This window comes from Pleurodeles waltl, chromosome 9 (assembly GCF_031143425.1).
Source record: "Pleurodeles waltl isolate 20211129_DDA chromosome 9, aPleWal1.hap1.20221129, whole genome shotgun sequence".
NCBI classification, from domain to species: domain Eukaryota; kingdom Metazoa; phylum Chordata; class Amphibia; order Caudata; family Salamandridae; genus Pleurodeles; species Pleurodeles waltl.
The window spans coordinates 1,175,344,624-1,175,371,622 of NC_090448.1; the positions used below are offsets into that span (position 1 = coordinate 1,175,344,624).

Below are 26,999 nucleotides of genomic sequence, written 5' to 3' on the forward strand. Positions count from 1 at the left end.
ATGATGTTATCTCGTCCATAAGAGCATAGATGTACCGCCCCAAGATACACGTAGCGTTGGTGGACTTTAACGCCATGCTGCAAGACGAAAATACTTTCTTCGACTGAGTCGAACGTTTTGGAGTCTCTGTCCCCTGGCACTGTTGGAAAAGATCCAGGCGCAGATCTAGCAGAACAGGAAGCCTGGACCACCAAGCTCTCCGGCGTAGGGTGTCTGGAAAGAAAGCCAGGGTCAGATGGTGCAGCCCGATACCTCCTGGCCACAGACCTATTAACAGCCGAGGAAGATACCGGCTTCTTCCAGACCTCCAATACCGGTTCAAGCAGAGCCTTGTTAAATGGCAAAAGAGGCTCTGCCGATGTAGAGGCGGGATGTAAGACCTCAGTTAGTAAATTTTGTTTCGCCTCAGCCACCGGCAAAGGCAGTTCGAGGAAGTTAGCCGCCTTCCTTATTACAGCATGAAAAGTGGCTGCCTCCTCAGTATACTCCCCTGGAGATGACAAGTCCCACTCAGGGGAAGTATCAAGGCCACTAGCTGTATCCAGTCCATGAAGACCCTCGCCAGAATCCTCAATTTCCCCTTCCTCCAGGACCCGTTGATATTCCTGTTCCTCCAAGAGACGGAGAGCATGTCTCCTCGAATGTAACCTCTCCTCAATTCGTGGCGTCGACATGGCGTCTGCAGAAGTCGAGGAACGACGCCGACCACCGGATCCGTCCGACGCCATGTCAGGCGCCACAGGAAGCTTCGACGCCGAGCCAGGAGCCGGACGAAGAGAAGTGCGTCTCGGAGTCTCAGATGGTCCTGTCGGGGTCACTGGCCGAAACCCCAAAGCCGATGGAGCCGAAACCTCTGGGGCCGAAACCTCTGGAGCCACCGGAGCCGACACCGGCACCGAGCCCACATTCCCCAAGGGGAGAAAGGGCATGAAGGGTGCTGGCTGTAGCGGCGCCGGAGCACCCAAGCTGAAAGCCAACGGGCCCGAAGAACCAGTCGGAGCACTGCCTGGAGCCATCTGCTGGAAGATGGTGAACATCGCATTTAAAAATGCGGTATTATTGGCTCCAGGAGCCGGGAAAGCCGGATACTGGGGTGCCTGGATCGAAGGCGACCCCGACGCCGGCCTCGACGTCGGAGAGAACACCTGAGGCTGTGGCATCTCAATCACTGAAGACGTCTGCCCAGGCGAAGTCGGCGAAGCCGGAGAAGGCGGAGAAGGCAACGGCGTCGATGGATGAGGAGTGACTGTGGGACTGACCTCCCAAGTCTTCCGACGCCAAGCTGATGGCGACCTCGATAGAGACCGCTCCTTGCTCGAATGGCGCCGGGAGTCTCGATGACGTCGATGAGACTTCGGCGAGGAGGATTTTCTATGATGTCTCTTCTCCTTTCTCTTCGACTTCGCCATAAAGAGTTTGGCTTCTCTCTCCTTCAGGGCTTTCGGATTCATGTGTTGACATGAATCACACGTGGCCACGTCGTGGTCGGAACTTAAGCACCACAAGCAGTCCGAATGTGGGTAAGTAACCGACATCTTGCCCCCACACTCTCGACAGGGCTTGAAACCAGACTTCCTCTGAGACATAGTAACCTCAGAGAAAAAACACGCAGCAGAAAAACACACTGTAACCCGAAAAGCAACAGTAGCTCCCTCGAAGATAACCGTTTCGAATGGCACGGAAAAAAGGGAACTGACGTCGGCGAGGACCTCTTATTGCCTGTATGACGTCAGACGGCGTCGCGTGGGCAAATGTGACGTCCTCGTCGACGTGCAGAAGCTAGGAAGAAGATTACAGTTGAATGCTGGCACCATGGGAGTATTCATTAGGTGAGGAATCCACAGGTAGTTGTATCCATCAGAAGTTATACTTTATATTCAAAGAGGAAAAACTACCATCAGGACCTTCGAAGACTAGTCCAGTAGGCAGTCAAAAGTACAGAAAGAACCATCTTTGGCACTGAGCCATCCTTGGAAAATCTTGTCCTTGTCAAATGGTTTCATAAGTTATATCACAGAAGCAGGGCAGGACATGAGCTGTATGGCAGGATTCCTAGGGCCGTGCATGCGCCTGACATAACATGCATTTGCTGTGTGTAAGCGACATATTGTGCAAACCTATGTATGGCAAAGGCACAAATTGCCTGCTTATGAAGAAACGTGACAGCTCACAAATCCAAAGGCTGCAACCATGCAGACACAGAGTGCTATCACCACACATAGTAAAGATAGCTGATGTAGGCAAAAAGAGAGAGGACATTTGGAAGTTTCCATGAGCCTGGCTAAGCAAAACCCTTGCAATAAAAGTGGTGGTAAGGGAACGAGTTGAACAGTGTGTCTGAGAAGAAATCTCAGGCTATCAAGTCAGGTTTTGGGTGATCGGAACCATCAATAATGATACTACTGGGACATACAGAATGTGAAAGAGCTGGTGCAACAGAGCCATAACAGCTGTGTCCTGCAGATAACCTAAAAGGATAGATTTGGATAATATTGATGAGAGGTCCACATCCCTGCTTACTGTGGCCGGGCCATGGCTGGGGAAGATCAGCGGTGTTCAGTAGAAAGATGCAGGGGGTTGTCAAAGAAATAATATTTGGTGTTATTTTGAACAATAGAAGGTGCATCGATTGCTCCGAAATGATTTCCCTACAAGTGCATGTTGGTCTCGGCCCTACGAGTAAGCACTAGGAGCGGGTGTTTGAGGTTCACATGCACAGTAATGTCTAAAAACTTGCTCACGGTCGACACAGAAAACCCCTGATCATTTAAAGGATCCTGGTCGGCTGGTTACAGACCTCAGAGTCTATGCCATTTTCAAGATGGCTGGTAGCCCGGACCTAGGTTTCCTACCGCAGCGTGGTTAAGTGTGCTCTATTTTATTGATTATCCATCACAATAACATAGAAATAGCCAAACCAGGAACTCATTAAGCCTAACACTGAATTATACCAAAAGCAAATTAAAAGTTCCAAATGTTCCCAATGGGCTTAAGGTTAACAAGGTTATTCCCTAGAAGCCTAACGGGGAGAGAAGCACGACTGTGTCTTCTGCCAAGTATGTCACGAGCAGTTGTCATTGTACAGCCTGACACCCATTCCTTCACTACACGAGAATACGTTGAGTAAATAGGGCGGAATTACTATATTCAACCGTGTTTCCAGATTATAAATGGCGGAATCAAACCGGGACAAGTTTAGGATGATCTAGATTTTGCTCTTGGTATTAAATACCAAGTCAATGGTCTTTGGGAACCTGTTATTGAAGACACACTAACTTTACACAGCTGCAAGTAAAGGATTCATTAACTTCACAGTTCTCAGACAAACTACAAAGCAAAGACGTGCTGCTACAGGATAAACTGAGTGGGTGCAAGTCTTATGAGTTAGGATATATCGGAGAGTGCCAGATGGGGTTAAGGTACTCTACATGGACGGTGGTCACAGGTTTATAAAAGGGTGACATGAAATATTCTTTGTCAAGGAGAAAAGAAAGTGTTTCACATAGTCCACTGACCCAGTCCTCAGGTGCCAAAGGCATTTAAAACTGCTGGAGAGCGGGCAGAAACCAGCAATGGAGGTGAAAAAGCAAGCAAGCTAGGCATGTAGCGTGGTGCCATCCTGAGCTACAAGCTTTTCATGCCAAGGCACATATGTGTCTCAGTAAACTATGCCTAAATATAACAACCATTTGCAATGCAATGGGTCTCGCGTTTGCTGGAGTTAGAGTTATTAGTGTTGTAAATTTCTAACTGGACTTTTCTTGTCACATAAATTGAAAATGAAAAGTAAAACAGAGGACATAAGCGAGATGACTCAAAGCGCCACGGCCGCCATGAGCAGGAGCTCAAAGGAGAGACACAAAAGAAAAAAGAAGTTTGCTCGCAGTCAAACATATCAGCAATCGTGCAATTATCTATGTAACAGGGTCAGTCTGCAAGGAGCTAACAAAACCGCCCGAGGGGGACAAACGTAAAGCATTTACCAATGATAAAGGATTTTTGAAAGGCAAGCCCAGGAATGAGTGATAGTGATGGGTGTGGTTAAGAGCCCACAATTCTTACAAGAGGTCAAGGCATTTGAGCAGTCGACCTAAAAAGAGAGTTATGGAAAAGAAAAGTATCCTTGTTGCAGGTAGGCACACAGTGAGACTTACCTTCCCTTTGCCATGTGGTATCCCCAAAGGACAGTGCCTCACCGCCCCTAGAAGTGCAGCCACTGCACAACTGTAGCCAGCTACAGCCTCAGGCGAAGACTTCAATGCACCCAGGCGCTCGGTACAGCGATCCAGAAGAGGGGATATGTAGGACGGGAGCGCCACCGCGATGCAGCGCAAACACCAGGCTGCAGACAAACGGGCTGAGGCACTGGGGTGCAGGAGGACCGAAGTAATGGTGTCCAAAACTCCTGAAAAGAAGATGGGGACATTGGACGTTCAGAGGGCAGATATCGACATCAACCTCCTGAAAAGATCCCAATAGTACCCATTTTACAGATACGTTGCCATGCTATGAGAGACACAAAATAAATCTCTACTGCAGCCAGAACACCACAAACTCAAGAAGTTGCCAGACTGGAAAGGCAACAGCACAAAATGAAGACAAGTAAACAAGCATTTTCAAGCTGGCACCTAGGCCCCCGAACAACATCCTTTCACAGATACTACTTAACGACTATTCAATTGCAGTAAATAGTTCCAAGCAATTCAGTTGTCAATTTTGTATTTGTTTTGCAATAACATCTGCATCGCTCCATTGCCCTGTAGCTAAATTTGTGCTATACAAGCATTGATACCCAAATACCAGCAAGGGAGTCACCCACTCCAGAGAGTTCTTATTCACCAGACACTCACACTGACACCATCACAAAATCAAGAACATACTTGGCACAAAGAGTAACAAGGCACTTTAAAGAGCAGAGCACTAATGAAACGCAGGCTAGGGGTAAAGTTATAAGCCCCCCCGCCCCACACAGTGAGAAGTATTCTGGCATGGCATAGCATGTCAGCGGGTAAGGAGCAGCTCTCGACTCCCCTTGGTTACCTGCGCTGGAATCCTTCAGCAGCTGTGCAGCCGTGGTACCCAGAGCCTGCACAAGCATCCCCAGCTCGTGAAGAGTGCAGACCAGCACGTGCTGACTGGCAGCCACATCTGTGGTGCCAACATGCGTCTCCACATTACCATCATTCATTTCAGCATCTGGGGACACATCAAAAGTCACTGTTAAAGGTACTATCCCTAAAAGATCACCCTGTTTTACTTGTGCTTACCTCCGAATTAACTAGCATTGCTCTACATCCACTGATCGGACTTCAAGTTCTTTGCACTTCAGATGTAGGAAGCACTTGTCTATGCCAGACCTTGCATCCCCACAGCAGCGGGCAGTAACATCAGGCAGTTTAGCAGTGCCTCTCATGCAGGATGTACACCCGCGACACCAATAAATCAGAGTAACAAGGCATGATGATACTACTGTGTACTAACAAAACAGCACAGCAAGTGCCACACAATCAAGGTATCTCTGAGGAGCACTGCACTTTTTAGACAGAACTTTAGCGGAACTGTACCATAAGGTCTATATGCTCTAAAGCAGTGGAACCTTCAAACACATTAGAGGAGAAGCCGCTTGTATTAGAGTAGTCTTACCCTCTTGTCTCTCAGTTCAAGTCCCACCCTGAGCAAGTCACATGTAGTGGTTTGAAAGTGCATTCCGCTTATATGGTAGAAGTGCAACATTTCTACTGCTTTCCCACTCTACTGCTACCACACGGACAACTAATGGAGACCAGTACCTTAAGGAAAAGTCTTTGTTCCTCCAACTTCGGACCACTGGTCCCACCGAAGGTGTGGTTGAGGAAGGCAACATGTCATTCTCACCTACAAAATTAGTCCTAAGCCAGCAAAGGCATGGACATAGGTTTGGAAGTGGTTTTGGGGTGCATAATGTCAAGAAGGACCAAACCACTGAGGCACCAAGAGGCTACCAGAAAGTAATTGCTGCTGGACTCATTTCTAATGGAGAGAGGTTGAACGCCAGAGGCATCATTTCTGATGTGGCAACTAATTCTTGGCCCAAATTATCAGTGAATGACTGCCACTTCAAAGACATCCTGTAAAGAGCATACCATAAGCAATGCTCTTTCTGGTGAATACTCTATTTACCTGCAGATTACTCACCTTTAGAATATCTCCAAGCGCCACAGATATGTGCCACCCAAGCATACCAACATTTTCGTTTGTTGTCTGGCGGTAGTACATGACCGTTCTATGGACGTCTACATTGTGAAAGGCTCTTTCAGGGTGCGTATTTGGGTATTGGAAGAACATTAATAGCTGTATAGTTAGATTTACATGAAACTGTGACACCTGGCCATCTTTACAAAACATTGTGGGTTTGTTATCATGCCCACCCTGTCATTATGCATCTGTGAGTATAGGTCCAAGTGCCTGTAGCTTGTGGACTCTCTTAAGTGATGGAATGGGACTAGGAAGGTTATCTTGAGAGTTAAAATGTTTAGCTCTGTCTTGCGCATTGGTTCAAATAGGTCTTTCATTGGCTGAGCGAGCACTAGGGGTAAGGTCCCACATGGGTGGGAGTGGCGACGCTTGGGGTGCCACCCTTTTGCCCCTTCTAGGAATCTCTTGACGACTGGTGTTGTAAAGATGCTTTTGCACTAGTCCCCTAGTGTACTCAACAATGGAGGACAGGTGACCCTTGAGTGACGCGCAGGTTGGGTTCTCTTCCAGCAAGTGAGTTAGGCATGTGAGGACTGGGCCGTTCCTCATTCCACAATCAATGACTTCCCACTTTTCACGCCAGTGGCTATACTTCCCTCACTTTGTGGCGTAGCACCTCCACATATTTGATCTCTTGGCTTCCCTGGGAATCAATATAACTCTCTGCGGGAGGTGTAGGTGCCTGGATTCTAGGTACTCAGGAGCCAGGCTACCAGGTTGAGGCTTGTCAGGTCTGGGCGAGACTTGTCCGTCCTGTTCCATGAGTTAGTCCTCAACCACTGGAAGCTTTACTATTGTTCCCCGAGAGATCTCCATTAGCTCTGATAACTATGTCGGTCTCGCCCAATGGGGAGCTATTAGGAGTCGTGGCTGACTGTACTTGTATTTTTAAATCTAGGCCCACTTCACTCTGTGAAAATGACAGACTTGGTGAAGGCACAGTATTGGCAATGCTGTATAGAGAAACTGCATCTTTCATCCAATAGGGACAGAATGACAAAAGGGTATTTAACAGTAAAATGGGATTATATTTATGACGATTTCGTGGATTATAGACACCTACCCTTTACAGCTCTGGTACGGCATCATTTATGAGTTCTTGGGCGTTAGCAAACGAACTAGCAAGCTGTGCCCGGTTTTACAAGCAGGCAGGAGACATTAAGGCCCTTTTTCTCTTTATTTGAAGAGCTTTTAAAAAAAAGATAAGATCAAATGGATGAAACCACTGTGCTTGCTATTGGGCACAGAGCGGTACCAGGATGCTCTAAGAATTAGTAAATGTGACAGTAGTTCTTGCAGGGTGTTTTGCATTCCCAGATACACACATGCTGCGCAGCACTCGAGAATGAGACGGTTAAATAGTTTTTAAAGTTGTACATATTTATTAGCTAAGTATAAACTGATGATGAATTTGTAAGTGTTTTGTCGACTGTGATGCGCAATCAATTCATAATAATTTAATCTCTTAAAATTGTGATTTTATTGTTGGATGATCAATGGATTGTTGTTTATCAGATCTGAAAAAAAAATATGACTATTTGGCTATTACCATGGGAATCAGTGGTACTGGGAGGAAAGAGTACACAAATGTGCCTGACCAGTCTATCAAGACGGCATTCCCCCTGGATCGGTGTTGTGGGTACCTGGACCGAAGCCTGGGCATTTTGCATTTTCTAGAGTTGAGAATAGTTCTAGGTGTGTTGTGCCCCACCTGAGAAAAATTACATTTGGCATTGTCTGCTTCGGCTCCCATTCGTGGGTTGCATCTGCTTGTCGGCTTAGTACATTTTGTTTGCCATACTCGTAACTATTGTGTTTCTTACCTGATCCCTGACGTACTGCATTGTAGTGGAGTGCCTAGAGGACAGGGTTGTGTGGTGCTGTGTTGGAAGCCTCCTATGTGCAGTGGTCTAGTAGTCATTATGAGTCCCCCTTTTGAAAGCTCTTTGAAACTGAAGGGCACCCATTGCCTTTGTAGTTTCATGGTCATTTTTTATTTGCTGCGGGCCTCTTCCACTGTCGGGCCAAAGCGGGTGTTACCTGTGAAAGACATGCTGATGACTTGAGGCTTGTACCGCAGGCTTGAACCGAGAGACTTGCAGCCAGAGATGCCTTCCCAAGGTTGGGGCAGGTGTTGGCAGTAGTTTTTCCTTCCTGCAGGATTGCTTTTGCCCTTTTTCTTGTACTCAAGAAAGGTGCTGTTTGACCTGCTCGGTACCCTCCCACTGCTGGGGACTACAGCGTTTGAGTACACTGCAGTTGGCGATTCTCCATTGGGTGGCCGCTGTTCAATCCAGTTTGCTGCCCGCCATCTCCACCCATTTCCTCTCCATGTATGGGGTGGTTCTGATGATGTGGGAGCATTACCTCTCATTCTGGCTGTATTGAATATAATGGAGACTGCAGCTGCATGCCATCTACTTTGGCAATGATTTTTGGCTGTAGGGGTTATTTTTTCTGGCTCCTCCTCCAAAAAAAAAAGAAAAAACAAAAAAAAAAAACAGCCATCAGACCTTGCCACGCCTACCACAGCTTCGTGGAATATTACAACAGTTTTTACATCGGATGACTTTACGCTTTTGTATAGTGGTGAAAATACAATTAATTTGCTGGTTACTACATTGCTTTGTTTGCACCACATATAACAAAGTATTTTTTTTTTTTAGTTGCAAAGAGATTAGTGATTTTTTTTTTTTACTATAGGAAATGGATGATATATTTTGTCAAAGAGTTTTCGGTGTGCCTTATATCTACTATCCTTCAGTCAAACACTCAGATTAACAGACTTTGGTTTTCGCCAAGAACTTCGATTTAAGTCGTAGTCCCAGAAAAGAGTAAACATAACTGTGAGGGCAGCAGTTTTATACCTATAAACCTGCGACCCCCATACTGCGGTCATCCATGAGGAAATCACCGCCTCGACATGACTTGTCCTACTGGGATGCACCATAATAACCCCAGTGCCCTGCAGGAAGCATCAGAAGTAACCACAACTTTAAAGAGCATGGTTTAATTCAAAGATTTATAATTGATACTTACACACCAATATTAATCAGAATGAAAATGTCACTTACCCAGTGTACATCTGTTCGTGGCATCAGTTGCAGTAGATTCGCATGTTCTGCAATAGCTCGCCATCTGGTGTTGGGCCGGAGTGTTACAAGTTGTTTTTCTTCGAAGAAGTCTTTCGAGTCACGGGACCGAGTGACTCCTCCTTTTGTCTCCATTGCGCATGGGCGTCGACTCCATCTTCGATTGTTTTTCCCCGCAGAGGGTGAGGTAGGAGTTGAATTGTAGTAATAGTGCCCATGCAATGGAGTGACTAAGTATGCACGTATTTAAGTTTGAGATGATACATATATAAATAATTGAAGGTAACTTCCAAACTGCTACAGGCTCCCGGGGAGGCGGGTGGGCACATGCGAATCTACTGCGACTGATGCCACGAACAGATGTACACTGGGTAAGTGACATTTTCAGTTCGATGGCATCTGTCGCTGTAGATACGCATGTTCTGCATAGACTAGTAAGCAGTTATTTCCCCAAAAGCGGTGGATCAGCCTGTAGGAGTGGAAGTAGTTTGAAATAATGTCCTTAATACGGCTTGACCTACTGTGGCTTGTTGTGCGGAAAACACGTCTACACAGTAGTGCTTGGTGAATGTGTGAGGCGTAGACCATGTGGCTGCCTTACATATTTCTTGCATTGGGATGTTTCCTAGAAAGGCCATGGTAGCACCTTTCTTTCTGGTTGAGTGTGCCCTTGGTGTAATGGGCAGCTGTCGTTTAGCTTTAAGGTAGCAAATTTGGATGCATTTAACTATCCATCTGGCTATACCTTGTTTTGAAATTGGGTTTCCTGCATGAGGTTTTTGAAATGCAATAAAGAGTTGTTTAGTCTTTCTGATGTTCTTTGTTCTGTCAATGTAATACATCAATGCTCTTTTGACATCTAATGTATGTGGTGCCCTTTCAGCTACGGTATCTGGCTGTGGAAAGAACACTGGAAGTTCCACTGTTTGATTTAGATGGAACGGTGAAATAACCTTTGGCAAAAATTTAGGATTGGTCCTTAGGACGACCTTATTTTTGTGTAGTTGTATAAAAGGTTCCTGTATAGTAAACGCCTGATTCTCGCTTACTCTTCTTAGGGAAGTAATGGCGATGAGAAATGCCACCTTCCAGGTTAGGAACTGTATGTCGCAGGAGTGCATGGGTTCAAAAGGTGGACCCATAAGTCTAGTTAGGACAACGTTTAGGTTCCATGAAGGAACAGGTAGTGTTCTTGGTGGTATAATTCTCCTAAGGCCCTCCATGAATGCTTTAATGACTGGTATTCTATATAGGGAAGTTGAATAGGTAGTCTGCAGGTATGCAGATATTGCTGCAAGGTGAATCTTAATGGAAGAGAAAGCTAGGTTAGATTTTTGTAAGTGAAGCAAGTAACCCACTACATGTTCTGGAGTTGTGTGTAATGGTTGTATTTGATTAATATGGCAGTAGCAAACAAACCTCTTCCATTTACTTGCATAGCAGTGCCTGGTGGATGGCCTTCTTGCTTGTTTTATGACTTCCATACATTCTTGGGTAAGTTGTAAGTGCCCGAATTCTAGGATTTCAGGAGCCAGATTGCTAGATTCAGTGATGCTGGATCTGGGTGTCTGATCTTTTGGTTGTGCTGTGTCAACAGATCTGGCCTGTTGGGCAATTTGATGCAGGGTACCACTGATAGGTCTAGCAGCGTTGTGTACCAGGGTTGCCTTGCCCAAGTTGGTGCTATCAATATGAGTTTGAGTTTGCTTTGACTGAGTTTGTTTACCAGGTAAGGAAGGAGAGGGAGAGGAGGAAAAGCGTAAGCAAATATCCCTGACCAGTTCATCCATAGGGCATTGCCTTGGGATTGTTTGTGTGGGTACCTGGATGCGAAGTTTTGGCATTTTGCGTTCTCCCTTGTCGCAAACAAGTCTATATGAGGTGTTCCCCAGAGTTTGAAATAAGTGTTCAGAATTTGGGGGTGAATTTCCCATTCGTGGACCTGTTGGTGATCGAGAGAGATTGTCTGCGAGTTGAATTTGTATCCCTGGTATAAACTGTGCAATTAGGCGAATTTGGTTGTGAATTGCCCAATGCCAAATTTTTTGTGCTAGCAGGCTTAACTGCGTGGAGTGCGTCCCTCCCTGCTTGTTTAGATAATACATTGTTGTCATGTTGTCTGTTTTGACGAGAATGTATTTGTGAACTATTATTGGTTGGAAAGCTTTTAGTGCTTGAAAAACTGCTAGAAGTTCTAGGTGATTGATATGCAGTTTTGTTTGATGTACGTTCCATTGTCCTTGTATGCTATGTTGATCGAGGTGTGCTCCCCACCCGGTCATGGAAGCATCTGTTGTTATTACGTATTGTGGCACTGGGTCTTGGAAAGGCCGCCCCTTGTTTAAATTTATGTTGTTCCACCACAGAAGCGAGAGGTAAGTTTGGCGGTCTATTAACACCAGATCTAGAAGGTGACCCTGTGCTTGAGACCACTGTGATGCTAGGCATTGTTGTAAGGGCCTCATGTGCAGTCTTGCGTTTGGGACAATGGCTATGCATGATGACATCATGCCTAGGAGTTGTAATACCATCTTTGCCTGTATCTTTTGTGTTGGATACATGCGTTGTACGATGGTGTTGAAATTTTGAATTCTTTGTGGACTTGGAGTGGCTACTCCCTTTGATGTGTCTATTATGGCTCCTAGGTATTGTTGTACCTTGCGTGGCAGAATTTTGGATTTTGTGAAATTGACGGTGAACCCGAGTTTGAAGAGGGTTTGTATGATTTGATTTGTGTGATTTGAGCACTGTATGAACGAATGGGCCTTGATTAGCCAGTCGTCCAAATATGGGAACACATGTATTTGCTGCCTTCTTATGTGTGCAGCGACTACCGCTAGACATTTGGTAAAGACTCTTGGTGCGGTTGTTAATCCGAAAGGCAGTACCTTGAATTGGTAATGTATTCCTTTGAATACAAACCTTAGGTATTTCCTGTGCGATGGGTGTATTGGTATATGGAAATAAGCATCCTTGAGGTCTAAAGTTGCCATGTAGTCGTGTAGTTTTAGCAATGGCAATACTTCTTGTAGCGTGACCATGTGGAAGTGGTCTGATTTGATGAAAGTGTTCACTACTCTGAGGTCTAGGATTGGTCTCAGCGTTTTGTCCTTCTTTGGTATCAGAAAGTACAGTGAGTAAACTCCTGTGTTTATTTGTGTGTTTGGCACTAATTCGATTGCATTCTTTTGCAATAGTGCCTGCACTTCTATCTCCAGGAGATTGGAATGGTGTGTTGTTAAATTTTGTGCTTTTGGTGGTATGTTTGGAGGGAATTGTAGAAATTCTATGCAATAACCATATCGGAAAATTGCTAGAACCCAAGTGTCTGTAGTGATTTCCTCCCATGCTTTGTAATAATGACCTATTCTTCCCCCCACTGGTGTTGTGTGGAGGGGGTGAGTGACATGTGAGTCATTGTTTAGTAGTAGGGGTTTTGGGGCTTTGAAATCTCCCTCTATTTCTAGGGAATTGCCCTCCTCTATATTGTCCCCGAAAGCCTCCTCTATACTGTCCTTGGTAAGTGGACGGTGTTGCTTGTGAGGTGCTGGCTTGTGTGCTTTGACCCCGAAACCCCCCTCGAAAGGGCGTTTTACGGAATGTGTTGTAATTCCCTCTGCTCTGCGGGGAGTAGAGTGCGCCCATGGCTTTGGCAGTGTCCGTATCTTTTTTGAGCTTCTCAATCGCTGTGTCCACTTCTGGACCGAACAGTTCTTTTTCATTAAAAGGCATATTGAGAACTGCTTGTTGAATCTCTGGTTTAAATCCAGACGTTCGGAGCCATGCATGCCTTCTGATAGTTACAGATGTATTAATTGTCCGTGCAGCTGTATCTGCAGCGTCCATGGAGGAACGTATCTGGTTGTTGGAGATGGTCTGTCCCTCCTCAACCACTTGTTTTGCCCTATTTTGGAAGTCCTTGGGCAGATGTTCAATGAGATGTTGCATCTCGTCCCAGTGGGCTCTGTCATAGCGCGCAAGTAGTGCCTGGGAGTTCGCGATGCGCCACTGGTTTGCAGCTTGTGCTGCGACTCTCTTACCAGCTGCATCGAACTTGCGGCTTTCTTTATCTGGGGGTGGTGCATCTCCAGATGTGTGAGAGTTGGCCCTTTTCCTAGCTGCTCCTACAACAACAGAGTCTGGTGGCAGCTGTGTAGTGATGAAAACCGGGTCCGTAGGAGGCGGCTTATACTTTTTTTCCACCCTTGGTGTGATTGCCCTACTTTTGACCGGCTCTTTAAATATGTCTTTTGCGTGCCGGAGCATACCAGGGAGCATAGGCAGGCTTTGGTAGGAGCTGTGGGTGGAGGAGAGTGTGTTGAACAAGAAATCATCCTCGACCTGTTCTGAGTGGAGGCTTACGTTATGAAATTGTGCTGCTCTAGCCACCACCTGAGAGTACGCGGTGCTGTCTTCTGGTGGAGATGGCTTTGTAGGGTATGCCTCCGGGCTGTTATCTGACACTGGGGCGTCGTATAGGTCCCATGCGTCCTGATCTTGGTCACCCTGGCTCATGGTGGTGTGAGCTGGGGAGTGAGATGGAGTTTGTGCTGGTGAAACGTTAATCACGGGCGGAGGAGAGGGTGGTGGCGTAACTCTTTTCACCACTTTTGGTTGTGGTGCTTGTTCCGTCTGGAACTCCAACCTTCTCTTTCTCCTAATGGGGGGAAGGGTGCTTATTTTTCCTGTCCCCTGCTGAATGAAGATACGCTTTTGCGTATGGTCCACATCAGTTGCTTGCAGCTCTTCCTCAAACCTATGCTTTTGCATTTGGGAGGTTAGCGAGTGCTCTTCTGTATAAGAGCCTGAAGCTGGGTCGCTTGCAGTTTGTTTCGGCGTCGAAACTTTGTCTGCGTGTTTTTTCGGCTCCGAGCTGACTTTTTTCCTTTTCGGGGCCGAAACCTCTCGGCGTCGATCTGTTTCGGTGCCGCTGTCTCGGCGTCGAGCCGTGTCCACACCGGCATCTCGGTGTCGAGGCTTGTCTCCAGCACTTTCTCGGTCCCGAGAAGGCTGCGTGCCGGTGTCTCGACCGGAGTCGGACGATCTCGGCACTGTTTGGGCCTTTTTCGGTGCCGACGGTCGGTCACCGAATTTATGGGTCAAGCCATGGCCTGGTGGCAGTGGCGTCCCCTGAGCCTTGTAAATGTTTCTTTGTGTGGTTTTCGACGTCTTACTCACGGTTTGTGTGTCGTCGAATCCTTCGGAGTCTGAGTCTTGGATCGAGAAGGTACCTTCTTCTTCCTGTTCCTCGAACTCCCGTTGGGCTGTCGGTGCGGACGCCATTTGAAGTCTTCTGGCTCGACGGTCTCGGAGTGTTTTTCGGGACCGGAACGCACGACAGGCCTCGCAGGTGTCTTCGCTGTGCTCAGGTGACAGGCACAGGTTGCAGACCAAGTGTTGGTCTGTGTAAGGGTACTTATTGTGGCATTTGGGGCAGAAACGGAACGGGGTCCGTTCCATCGGCGTTCTTCAGCACGCGGTCGGGCCGACCAGGCCCCGACGGAGGATCGAAAAACTACCCCGAAGGGCACCGGAGCTCTTCGATCTTCGATGCGGTGTGGAATGTAAGTACGCCGATCCCAAACGCAACAATACCGACGAAAATCTTCCGAAATTAGCTAATTTTCCGTTCCGAAACTCGGAGCGACAGGAACACGTCCGAACCCGATGGCGGAAAAAAAACAATCGAAGATGGAGTCGACGCCCATGCGCAATGGAGACAAAAGGAGGAGTCACTCGGTCCCGTGACTCGAAAGACTTCTTCGAAGAAAAACAACTTGTAACACTCCGGCCCAACACCAGATGGCGAGCTATTGCAGAACATGCGTATCTACAGCGACAGATGCCATCGAACACATATTTTTCTGCACATCAGCTAATCTACTGTTGAAAGAATGCCAGCTAGCTACTGCCTCAGCAGCACTGTCCAACCTGCAGCCTTCTGCGACCAGGAAACAAAGGTGTCAACACAAGAAAACATGACAATGTTCTGATTAAACAGGACAGGAGAGAGGAGGAGGCGGGAGGGTACATGAAGGTGGCCGCAAGAGAGACAGAGACAGATGCCTGGTTGTATTATTACCCAGAAGCAGGAGTCAAAACATTTCAAAGAGGCTTTCTCCAGAGCAGTCCAACAATGTCCTACCCACAACTTTCTTCAGCTTCCAAGTGGCCTGGCAGAGGTCCCTGGCGGCGGCGATCTGCGCCCTCTCCCCGAGGAGGCCTCCGACGGTGGCCCGCAGGATGAACGAGACGCAGCGCCGGCAGCAGACGGCGTCCGCCTGGCTCTGGGTGGCTTTGGGATGGGACACCAGATCCAGGATGTGGGAAAGCAAGGTGGGGAAGTTCCTCTCAAGCCACTGTGCTCCCAGTGTGTGCACAAGCACCACATATGCCTACGAGACAAGTGTGAAGGAAATCAGAGACTGAATGAATTTGAACAAACGCATTTACCTGCTTGAAAGGAGGTATAGGTGACCTCTACAATAAACATGCAACATTAGCAAGGCAGCCCAGTGTACCCAGAGCTTCCAATAGACAGTGAACATGTAAACCCCACACTTGCTCTCATTTCAGAGCCTCAGACCACCCAGAAGCAGAGGTACAATGAGATCCTAATGTCCAGAGGACATTGCGTTGACACCTACTCCCAAGCTAGGACTTTTATCCCATTGGGTGGAGCGCTACGTACAGCTTTTACTCACAAAGTGAAAATCCTGGTCTTATACCTCAACGGCGGGGCTACTGATGGAACCCTCCTGTCTGTTCTGCACCTTCCCACCCACATCTTGCAAAAAGAGCCCGCGCCTTCATGGAGGGATATCACCAGTCTTCTGCTGATGGTACTGTCCTCCAAGGCCTCCAGGAAAGGAACACGTACCTGAGTGACCCCCACGCGCACGTGCCGACTGATAGAGCTGCTGCCCGTCAGCATGTCTCCGCTGGAGCGCAGGAAGCCAGGATTCCCACGCAGGAAGCCAGTGGCCAGCAGCTCCAGGGCTTCCTCCAGAGAGGTCTTGCGAAAGCTTTGCCGGGACGAGGCCGCCCCTGCTGGAATAAGTGAAAGGAGGAAGACATAAACTGGAATCCCCTTACCAGGTGCATGCTTCAGACAGGATCACTGCACAGATTAACAGAAGAATTTGAATGCCTCGATCACAACACAGTCTCTATTCTCGTTCAATGTAGGCATTTCGATTTTTCACACTTTGTTCTTGAATTGTGCATTAAACAATTCACTGTTTTGGGCGTTGGTCTCTCAACAAGGCTCGCTGTGCCTTACCAGAGAGCTGTGAATGTGTAACAGCACCTCACCTCTCTGCTTTCATCTCTCCAGAGCTGAGTCACACAGTCTGTCATTGGAGTCAATCACTAAAGCCCCAAGATTCCAACTAATGGACCTTCAAGGCCTCTCCCTCTATCTTGTGCTGATGTTAAGGTTTCCTGCAACCCACACTTGCGATTTCGATTTAGCTACGTGGCCTAGAGGTTTACCTTACCTGCATCGGAGCTCTCCTGTTTTCAGTGTTTATTTTATCTAGATTTTAAGTGACGTTTTCACAGTTTTCCAAACCTTTTGAAATCAGCGGTTATCAGCATTTAGTCAGCTAACATCCAAAATAGACAAAACACTGTTTTCCAGTGTGCACGAAACATGATGTTATAAGGCACATATTTAATTTAAAGATGACGTATTGCAAAGAATGCAGTGTCCTCCCCGTGCAGTGAGTCCAATGGACTTATGTTAGATTGTTTTAAGCATAGAAATTATATGTATTTCACTCTCATTCACATTTCATTACACACTCTCATCTCATTATCTCTCATACTCACTCTGTGGGGACTCTGGTTTATAGGACTGTTAATGGATTAAAAGGGTAACAGTGTTATACTAAAATGTTTTAACAAACAACTTCCTAGACACTGCTGGAGGTCATTCACCTACTCCTAACTGAATATTATGACACTCTAGGGGTGGTTAACCCCGCAAACAACATAGTACCTTCTGAGGTCTTTAAAATGTTGAATTGCACAAGATCTAATTGCAGACCAGCTTTAAAGGGCACCTGAAATGAGGCTTTAAGCATACTTTAAACTGCTTTTTTGCACTCTTAGCCTGTCCAAATTAAGGTGGCATTGCTGCTGTTGTATGGACATTCATAGCTGCTAAGTGTCCTCTTGCCAAAGGTCTCCCTTTAAGTCACTGTTTTATGGAACCTGAGGTTTTGCTGTTAACATTGTGACTATGGGCTCAAAAACCCCAGTAGTTAAGTACAGTGAGGTAATAAGCCAGGATTAGCTGAAAATGTATCACACAACAATGGGGCACGTCGCAGCTATGAATTTTGCATATGGAAAGCTGCGTGTCATGTGTTCATCACTCTACCATGTGCATGGTAACAGCACTCTTTTAACAGGTACCAGTCAATACAGCTTGCATTTAATGTTTAATGCATGGGGTGTTCATCAGTTATCAATACAGACTTGCTAGAATGGGGGTTGACCTATCAAAAGGTTTACAGGTAAATGCACATTGCAATCAGTGAAAGAATTAAACACTGCAAAAAAAAAAAAAAAAAAAACACGTTTATATTTCCAATTCGCTGCGGTGTATAATTAATTAGATCAGAACTAACATGGTACCCAACTCTGCATCTTTAATCCAAGCACACAGAACTGAAAGAACTACAGAGAAGAAAAATATTTTATCGACTCCCCTGAAGATACAAACTCAAGCAGAACACTTTTAGAAGAGTCTTTCTTTCGGCTACCCTCTAAAACAAAGTTGCATCGTGCTGCCCCTTTTAGGAAGAAATAAAAAGAACTCATTCCCTCTCACTTTCCTTTTTTTCCAATGGCATTTTATCCTGTGGTTGTGCAGGTGTTTATCAGTGTGCACATGTTTAGACTGACGAGGGACGTTTCGCTTTCTATGGGATTATTATAGCTTTAAACCTGAAGCAGGACAGCCTCCATCATGCCTCATTTATCAACTCTTTTTATGGGTGAGCACAAATTGCTCCGTCCATTCTGTAATCTCTCTTTTGGCTTTCAACCACACCCAGGCCACGTCAGTCACTTACATTGGTTCGTGGGCTTGCCTTTTTAAATCCACTTGCTTTCATTTGAGAAAGGCATGCATAATTCATGCCTTTTCCGGTGTTTAGCCCACCTACACAGCACCGGTAAAGTACCAAAAACATACGAGGTTCGATATTTTCAGCCTGAAGTCTGGACTACTTTATCTGTTTATTTTACAAGGAGCGCGATCGCGCTGCGTTTTTTTTGCTTTACAACGCTAATAGCTCTAACTCAAACAAATGCAAGACCCGTTGCATTGAAAATGCTTGTTTAAAGTTATCTTTGCAGTACTGAAGAGTACACTGAATTCCTTCCCACTAACGCACTTGTCTGACACTTCCCAAAGGCCTTGTCTTCACTGCAGCGTCTACAAACCGCTTCCTATTAAAGAGCAGATTCTTGTGGTGTTAGCACTGTTTAAAATTTACTTCTGTAAGTAGCTACGTTAGTCAGAAGGTGGTCTTTTGTTCCTCTGCTATTAAGTCTAAGTATCGAAATTAAATGTGTGAAAACAAAGTTTCAAAAATACAAAGAAAAAAAAAAAATTAGAAAAAAGGTCAGCTGAAGGACAGGCCTTCTGACGATCCTCGGACGGATGTGCTCACTTATCTGATTATAATCCCCTCCACGCACACTTTCAAGGGGTCACGTAGATCTCCCTTCGTCCCACCAGTAGCAACCATCTTAGTCTTTGGAGATCGTTAGCAACGCACCCAACACTTGGCTCTCACGACTCATACAGTCACCCGATGAACCAGTGTCATCCATTTTCACTGTTACTCCTTTATTTGTACAGTAATCCTGGCTGGACCAGCCGCCTCAGAGAAACACCCAAGCTCTCACCTTAATTCTCGGACAAAGTGTCACACTTGGTGCAAATATGAAACAGAGCAGAATTCAAGATATTCCTAAAGAAAGGATAGTGGGAGTAGTTGAAACTCAAACAAGTGTTGATTATTTCTAATGTGCCCACAACACAACTCTCTGTTGCCAAATGAAAGCTAAATTAAGCAGTAAATTAGATAAATTGCTGCTGCATAAACAACTCATGAAAGTGAAGTTGTTGTGCATTCCATTTTTAGAGAGGACAATCAATCAATCAATCAGGGAATTTGTGAAGCGCACTACTCGCCCTGTGAGTGTCTCAACGTGCTGGGGGGGGTACGGGGGTGGGGGTATGGGAGGTGGAAGGGGGGGGGGGGGGGGTGGAGGGAGGCTGCTACTGCTCGAACAGCCAAGTCTTGAGAAGTTTCCTGAAGGTAAGGGGGTCCTTGGTCTGACGCAGGTGGGTGGGAAGAGTGTTCCACGTCTTGGCGGAGAGGTGCAAGAATGATCTGCTGCTGGTGGTTGTTCTGCGGATGCGTGTGACGGTGGCGAGGACACAATATAAATGAGATGGTGATACACCGGCCCTCAACAACTTAACTAGGAAACCAACAGGTGCCTGCAACTGGGACCATCTGAGACTTAATCTCGGTTTCCTGTCTCTTCCTTCACCACCGTGTCTGGGAGACCGGTAATTCAGACAATCTGAATAATTATAACCATTTAGTAATGATGTTAATAATTTAAGGAGCTCCCTACTCAAAGTGTCTGAGCAAGATGGAGTAACATGATAGTTTCTTTAAGCTTTCAAAAGGTGATAAGCGAAATGCTTGCAAGAAATCTAAACACTGGCAATCACTTAGCATTCCAATCCATAGTTTTTCACCCACTGTGGCACCCCGGACAGAGGCCCTCCTTTAATCCAATCATTTTTTACCCTGGGGGCCTTTGTCCATGGTGGTACAGTGGGTGAAAAATAATGGGTGGGAATGCTATCAGACTGATAGTGGTTAGACTATCTGGCAGCATTCCTACCAACACCTTCAGTGTGACTGATACATCTATGTGCATCCTTCACCTTTGACCCCCGCCCATCATCAATGCTCTTCCTCCTTCCAAGCACATTAAACAAACACTGAATGTCTTTCAGCAAAGGATTGGGAAATTCTCCCCTTCGCTTGAGTCTTTGTTCCCTAAACGGATTCCTTTGCGTCTTTTTCCGGCTGGATTTCTAAAAGGCTGACTTTGTGGCACTCGCCATTTTGCCAAGTCTCATGGATCATGTTTTAGTCTTTTTTCCACTTGCCTAGCATACATGTTGCTCTCTTTTTCGTTGCTTCTCATGTGTTATCTGCCACACCAAGATTCTCCAGCTAGTTCAAGCTTGGGACTAAGCATTTAGCATAAGGCACCTGGTTACTCAGGAAACTGGCCCTCTGTGTAAAGCTCACATTACATAGCTTGTTCGACTAATGGTAAAGCATTTCCATTTAAAGTGTGAACTGTTAATATGGAGACAGAGATGAACATATCTGGGGTACATAAAATAATAATGTACTGATTAAAATAAACCCATGCCTAGCTCATAGGACTGAAAATCCACCCCTTGCCCAGGCCCATTACAGATGAGACAGGGCGAGGGAACTCTCTAGGCTGTGTAAGTATTTACCTCCCGTCCCCGGCTTCGGTACCACAGCTCTAGCCAGCAAGGACCCCAGGAGCCTGGAAACTGCAATGCGAACGTCATAGTTGGACCCTTCGAAGGCTTTGAAGCACAGCGTGGTCACATTCTCCAGCTCCGATGTCCACATGAACGAGGCCTCAGCCTGAAGCACCATCAGACACTGAGGAAGAAAAGGCAGAGTTTAGTGAGACCTCCAGAGTAAATAAAGCCAGGGGGTGAAATGCGTGGTGTGTTGTAGGGGGTGTATTACAGTCAGACATGCAATGAATTCTCTCTAAAGGGCATTAGCTAGCCCCATACAAAGACTGGACAGGGATAGTTTTTGACTCCAAGACCTCGCCAGTGCCAGACTTTATTCAGCAAGTGTCCCTCTGGTGCGAGCCTCCATTCACTAGGGAGCACACGTTTCACACCATGGGACAGCTTAGAACAGGCTGAAGTGCACCGGCACATGGGGCTACAAGGGTAACAGGCATTTTCCAAAATCCCCAGACGAGGTACAACTGTCTACATTTTCTGCCAGGCCAGGTACCTTCTCCTGAAATCTCCCTCAACCCACTCCTGTGATCCCTACAGATCAATCATTGCTGGATATTATTGCGGCGGGTTAGCGAGGAACATTGCAGACATGGAGCTGGTTACTGGCAGAAAGCCAAGACAGCAGCAAGGAAGAATTTTTGTTATTTAGAACTCAAGGAGTCAGCATGGACCAACCCCAAACAACCGGGGATCCGTTTTGTGGACGGCATTTTGCATTTAGCGCCCATGAGGGCTACAGATTCATAAATCCAGTTAAGATTAAACCTGTGAACTGTTTAGTGTTGGAAAACAAAGTAATACAACTTTCCCATATTATCATTCAGACTAGAAAAGAAGAGTAAAAGAAATACAAACAAGGGATGTGAAGAAAGACTGAGATAGACTGAGTCAGAGGGGAAGGAGTAAAAAAGATGGACATGACAATTCCTTCTAAAACCGTTGTGTGCAAAGGAAGCAAGCGACGTCAGAGAGGAGACCAGTCCCTTCCGAGGTCTCATACCTTAGCTGCAGCACATCGCACTATCATGGAGCGGTCTGTCAGGCATGAGCGGGCAGCTTTGTAGACATCTCGGTGGCAAGGCCCAGCCGAAGCCCCCAGCCCACTCAAGATCCTTTCCAGGCTCAGCATGATCTCATATCGGCCCTGGGACTAGAGGAAAGAAAATATAAAACAAACGTCAAGGGATGCCATGAAAAGAAACAAAGGAAAAGCAACAGAAGTTCCAGAAGTCTGGTAGAGCAGTCGAGCATTTTTTACAAAGCTGCAGATAACAGCGCTGGGATATGGGACATGGTTTACAGTGTGGGTGACTGAGTCAGCCAATGCCTCAGGCAGCCTTGAGATCTTGCATAGAGCCCAGAGTGCACCAGATACTCAGAGGGCACACTCTTCTGAAGGCTGGCCCTGCAAGAGAGCAGCCATCAATTCAAATACAAACATTAGGTATTTATATTACCACAGCGATTCTATTGTGCTTGCTCAAATTCACAGCTGGCTGAAGAGCTTCCAGGCAGTGGAAGGGGGCCAAAGCACTAATAAGATGTTTTAGATCACCCAAATAGCACTTAATAAGATAATGTCTGAGGAAACCAAGTTTAACTCTAGTTGGGAGGGGAGACATCAATACAGCAGAGGTTTAGGCTCTGGCAAACCATTGGCTCTTGGATGAGGCACAGTGTCTGCTCAAAAACAGAGGGTTGGAGTCCAGACAGGTATTTACGGGTGTGACTGCAGGATTAGAATGTGAAAGTATGCATCAGGCAAGCGGAGTCTCCCAGTTCCAATAACAGGACGTGAGATATGGTCAGCAACTTGACCTGGAGTAACAAAGCATAGAGAATAGCATCATTGCCCAATTTCCTGCTATGATGCCAAATTCACTGCTACTTTCAGAAGCAACACTGCCACCTGCTGCTGTAAGATGGAGAGATGATCTTCGAACAGGAGAGTTGGCGGGGGAGGGGGTGAGGCGCCTGTAGAAAGGGTAGGGCACATCCCATTTCTATTAACTGCAGGACCCAATGATTTGAAGTACTTCCAGGCTGGTAGGAAGAAGGACGCCCTGTATCCTACAGGCTCCAGGTGTGAAGGCAAGAGCAAACTAGGCCTGTGGTGCAGAGAAGGAGGATGGGTGCTGGGATCTTCAACCATTGCCTGGGCTCGGCACTGTTGCATAAAATAAGTCTCTGGCTCAGCTCTACAGACTTTGCTTTCCCACTCACAGGTGATCTTAGTTCAATGCATCAACGCTTCAAAGTGAAAGAGGTTTTGTTGGCCCCGCAGAACCCCACCCAATACACAGCTGAAGTGGTGTCAATGCTTTCAGGTTACCAACACTCCCAAAAGGGGATCCAGGGACACGGTGGTGATTAGAAACTAACCTTTTTCTTCTTCTTCAATAACACACACACACACACACACACACACACACACACACACACACACTGCACTAAGCACACACAAAAAAAAAAACACTAAAAACGTGTTTAGTTCAAAAGGTGGACCCTCATGCGCAGCACATCTAAAATAACCACACAGAATATGACTAAAACAGCACATAGCCAGTGTTGCGAGCAATGAGAACAGAATGAACAATTCTAACATCCAGAGCGAAGGACCTCTCCTGACAACTGGGCATGAGTGTATATAACGTATCTAAGATGGAATTTCCAACATCACCTTAGGAATATTGAGGAGCTCTGAAAGCAGAAAAATTGCCTGTAATCCCATTTGGGCTGTTGGCGATGAAGGTTTGGGACCTAGCCATAGCATTACTAGCCTTAATCCTCACAGATGAGGAGCCCAGATCCCCAAAATAAATTCAAATGCAAATTAAGCCATTTGATCTGAAGGGCACTAGCAAGTCCCTCCCCTGTCTTAAAATGACAGAGGCGGTTCGAATCGGAGCCGAAGTGCATGTGGGCTGTTTGGCTGTACAATAGGGCTATTTGGTGTTCGTACGCCTCTTCTTCCAAGAGTTTTTGGGCCTCTCTCCTCGGCACTGGGTGGACACAATGGGGCTCTAAATCAGAGCCAGAGGAGCAGAGGATGGTTGGGGAGGTGGCACTGGTGGCCGAGGGGTGCAGCCACAGTGCAGAGGTAGTGCGGTGTATCACTGAAGAGGCATAAGGAGAGGGGCCTGAAAGGCAGCGGCAGAAAGACAGACTCCAAACGGTGCCAGAGCCAGTGCCGAGGCATGAGCACAGCCATTCCACACAGGGTCCAAAGGTGGCCAGATGCGGCCACCACCCTAGCAAATAAGCTGAACACAGCATTGAGTAATGCCTCTGGAACGGACCCTGGAGTTGAAGTCAGGGCATGGCGGTAAAGGTGCAGAGGGTTGCACAGACAACATGGCTTTGTGTGCCGGCTCTGAGGGGGTGGGGATGGCAGTTTGATGTCAGTGCCTGATCGGATGGTACCACAATGACAAACTCCAGCTCTGAGAATGAAGATTTGGTGGGAGTCAAAGGGTGCCTAGGTGACTTACCATTTGAAGAGTGCTTCTACTATTTCACTTTTTTCTTTTGGGAGTGGGAGGAAGGTGAAGTCGAATGGGCCCCATGAGTGACTTCTACCTTTTTTTCCAATTGCAGGCCCATTCAACAAACAGTTTTGCCTCCATTCATTCATTGTCTTGGGGTTCATGCTGAGGCACAGCTCACAGGATATGGAGTCATGGTGCAACCGCCAAGCACCAGGGGAAAACTGAGTGCAGGTCGGTAATGGCAGTCCCGGCAAGGCTTGAGGTGTGAACGCATCGGGAAGTCATCCCTAGCACTGCACTGGTTTTAGTTTTCTTTGAGGAAATTAGTGAAAACTCTCTGCGAGGGAGTGTGGAGGAAAAGGGCAATGACTTCATTGCACCAGCTTCAGAGAAATATGGCTTCAGGGACATCAGACGCAACTGGAAACCAGCACACCCTACACACCCTAGAGCTTTGAAGTTTCTGGATCCCCTCGGACGCCCAAGATTATTCAAGAATCTGCAGGTAGAAGTATCCATGGAAAAACAAACTTATTAAGTGCCCCAGCGACCACAAATTGGTAGAACTTTGTGAACCAATGAGTAAACTCTTGACTCATCAGAAGGTATTTATTCATATTTTGCATATTTCTGATGATTGAAATATATTGCCAATGACAGCACATAACATCAGCAAATAGTACAAGAAAAATCAATACTTCATTGTCTGTTAAATAGCATACAACATGCCAGGGGCCTTTATTAACTTTCCTTTTTCAGTAGTGAAGAAGGGCATCTTGCTCCTTTGTTTCTCGATACTGCGAGCTACAGGAACCAGGAGTCCGAGGACAGACCAGCTTGAACTGGTGAAGGGAATAGATATACAGTCACTATAGACTGAGGTCAAAGGAAGGCCATTGCTGCTCGGCCACAGTCAGCAAGACAGGTGACTTTATTTTAATTGTCACACCACACTTACGAAACGAAGAAGGCAACCTACCCGTACACAACCTGTCTTACGCTCATAGAGCTGAGCACAGGGGGCTCGCAGGACGTGATTTCAACCACGAACAAAGACCAGTTTACATGGTCTTACGCCATCTTGTACACCCTGGAAGACTGTCTCTGCAATGGACATCCACTTATTCTACAATCAGGATGATGGCACAGGGATAAGGCGCTCACACAACTTACCGGAAGCCCCTTAAACCTGCCCACAAATCACTCAAGCACATACCATTCCTGTAATCCCCAGGCTGGCCTAATTGCTGCAGTCTCAATTTCAACTTCTCTAAAAAATTATAAGACTGGCTATTGTGAGGAAAGTCCTTCCTTTGCCCTGTAAAGCTATTCTACATTGTTCTTCAATATTTCTGGACATTCCTCTGGTTGGTTCCTACAGTGAGCTTGCCAACAATGCGAGCCCACTGTTATTTGTTGAAATATAAGGAGGTTGGGTGGGTATTATTAATTGTGTGCCTGGAAGGGTGAGTGGTGAAGTTCACTGGACTCCACGTGTGCCACATGTGCATGCTGCACAAGATGGTGGTCACTTGGTGTTAGGCTGCCAATGACCATCTTGGACATTGGAATCTGACTGCATGTCAACTCACCATGCCAGCTATCTATGCTGGATAAGGGTAGGGAGGCAGACAGATGGCTTTGAAGTAGCTAAAGACCCCCTGCCAGAAAGAAACCTCCCCCCTCCCCCAATAGTCTGCAAAGATCTCCTTGTTAGAAAGTCCTCCATGGATGTCGCCACTCCACATCGGCATAGACCAACCTAAACGGAAGGGACAGCCTGGGCTGCATACCTGCCCCATGAGCAAATCACACCAGAAAAACTTACCACCAGTAACAGAGGAGCACCATAAAACACAAAGGGCGTTAACCTAAACGACTGGCAACCGGAAGAAGATAAGCTTTATCAATCAGTACTTTGTCCAAAGTTTAATCTCACCACCAAAAAAGTCCTGTGCACCAGCATCAGGAAAGAGCATGAAAAAGCCAGGCCTGGGACTGCTGCTGGGTCCTACTCTCTTTGTCGACTAAGCTGAAGTTTGGGAAGCCTGCATTAACCTTTCTGCTGAACATGTGGTCAGAGGCAAAGCCATTCCTACCTCCAAGAAGAAAGAACACTGCAGAAGGAAGCGGACTGATCCACTAATAACAGCTGAATGGGAGGACCTGTCTGGAAGACAACATGACAGATACAGACTGCCAAGGTGCTACAAGGTCACCCAAAGCATTAGCCAGCAAAGCCATCCAAGTCAAGGAGCTTCTTGATCATCCTCACAATAGAAATGGGTGAGCCTGCACTGCCCAACCCTCCATACATATAGGAGCCGTGCCTACCACTGCCACCATCCCATAGATCACTGGCATGAGGTCCCATGACAGAACCAGAGGTGGTCGAGCCGGTACCAGAACTGTTAAGAGTCATCTTTCTATCACAAGTGGTTCTCTAAATAATGAGCTTTTTACTCCAGGTTAAAATCACTTTGAATTAGGTCCGCAGCTAACTAGCAACTACACTTTCCAAAACACCTACAGTGGGTCCTGGGTCACTAGTGGCCT

At 46.6% G+C, this 26,999-nt stretch overlaps 1 protein-coding gene across 4 annotated transcripts in view; it reads right to left on the reverse strand.

The window, feature by feature from the left end:
* HEATR5A (HEAT repeat containing 5A) overlaps nucleotides 1-26,999 on the reverse strand; it is a 362,218-nt gene that overhangs the window by 300,023 nt on the left and 35,196 nt on the right. For 3 of the 4 annotated variants that reach the window (XM_069209087.1, XM_069209089.1, XM_069209088.1), the window contains exons 5-10: nucleotides 21,956-22,105; nucleotides 20,902-21,076; nucleotides 16,207-16,376; nucleotides 15,472-15,721; nucleotides 5,041-5,196; nucleotides 4,155-4,405 (exon numbers count right to left, since the gene is read on the reverse strand). In XM_069209087.1, coding sequence (XP_069065188.1) covers nucleotides 4,155-4,405; nucleotides 5,041-5,196; nucleotides 15,472-15,721; nucleotides 16,207-16,376; nucleotides 20,902-21,076; nucleotides 21,956-22,105 — 1,152 coding nt within the window. The remainder of the gene's footprint in view (nucleotides 1-4,154; nucleotides 4,406-5,040; nucleotides 5,197-15,471; nucleotides 15,722-16,206; nucleotides 16,377-20,901; nucleotides 21,077-21,955; nucleotides 22,106-26,999) is intronic. The other variant, XM_069209090.1, reaches the window with a different exon arrangement.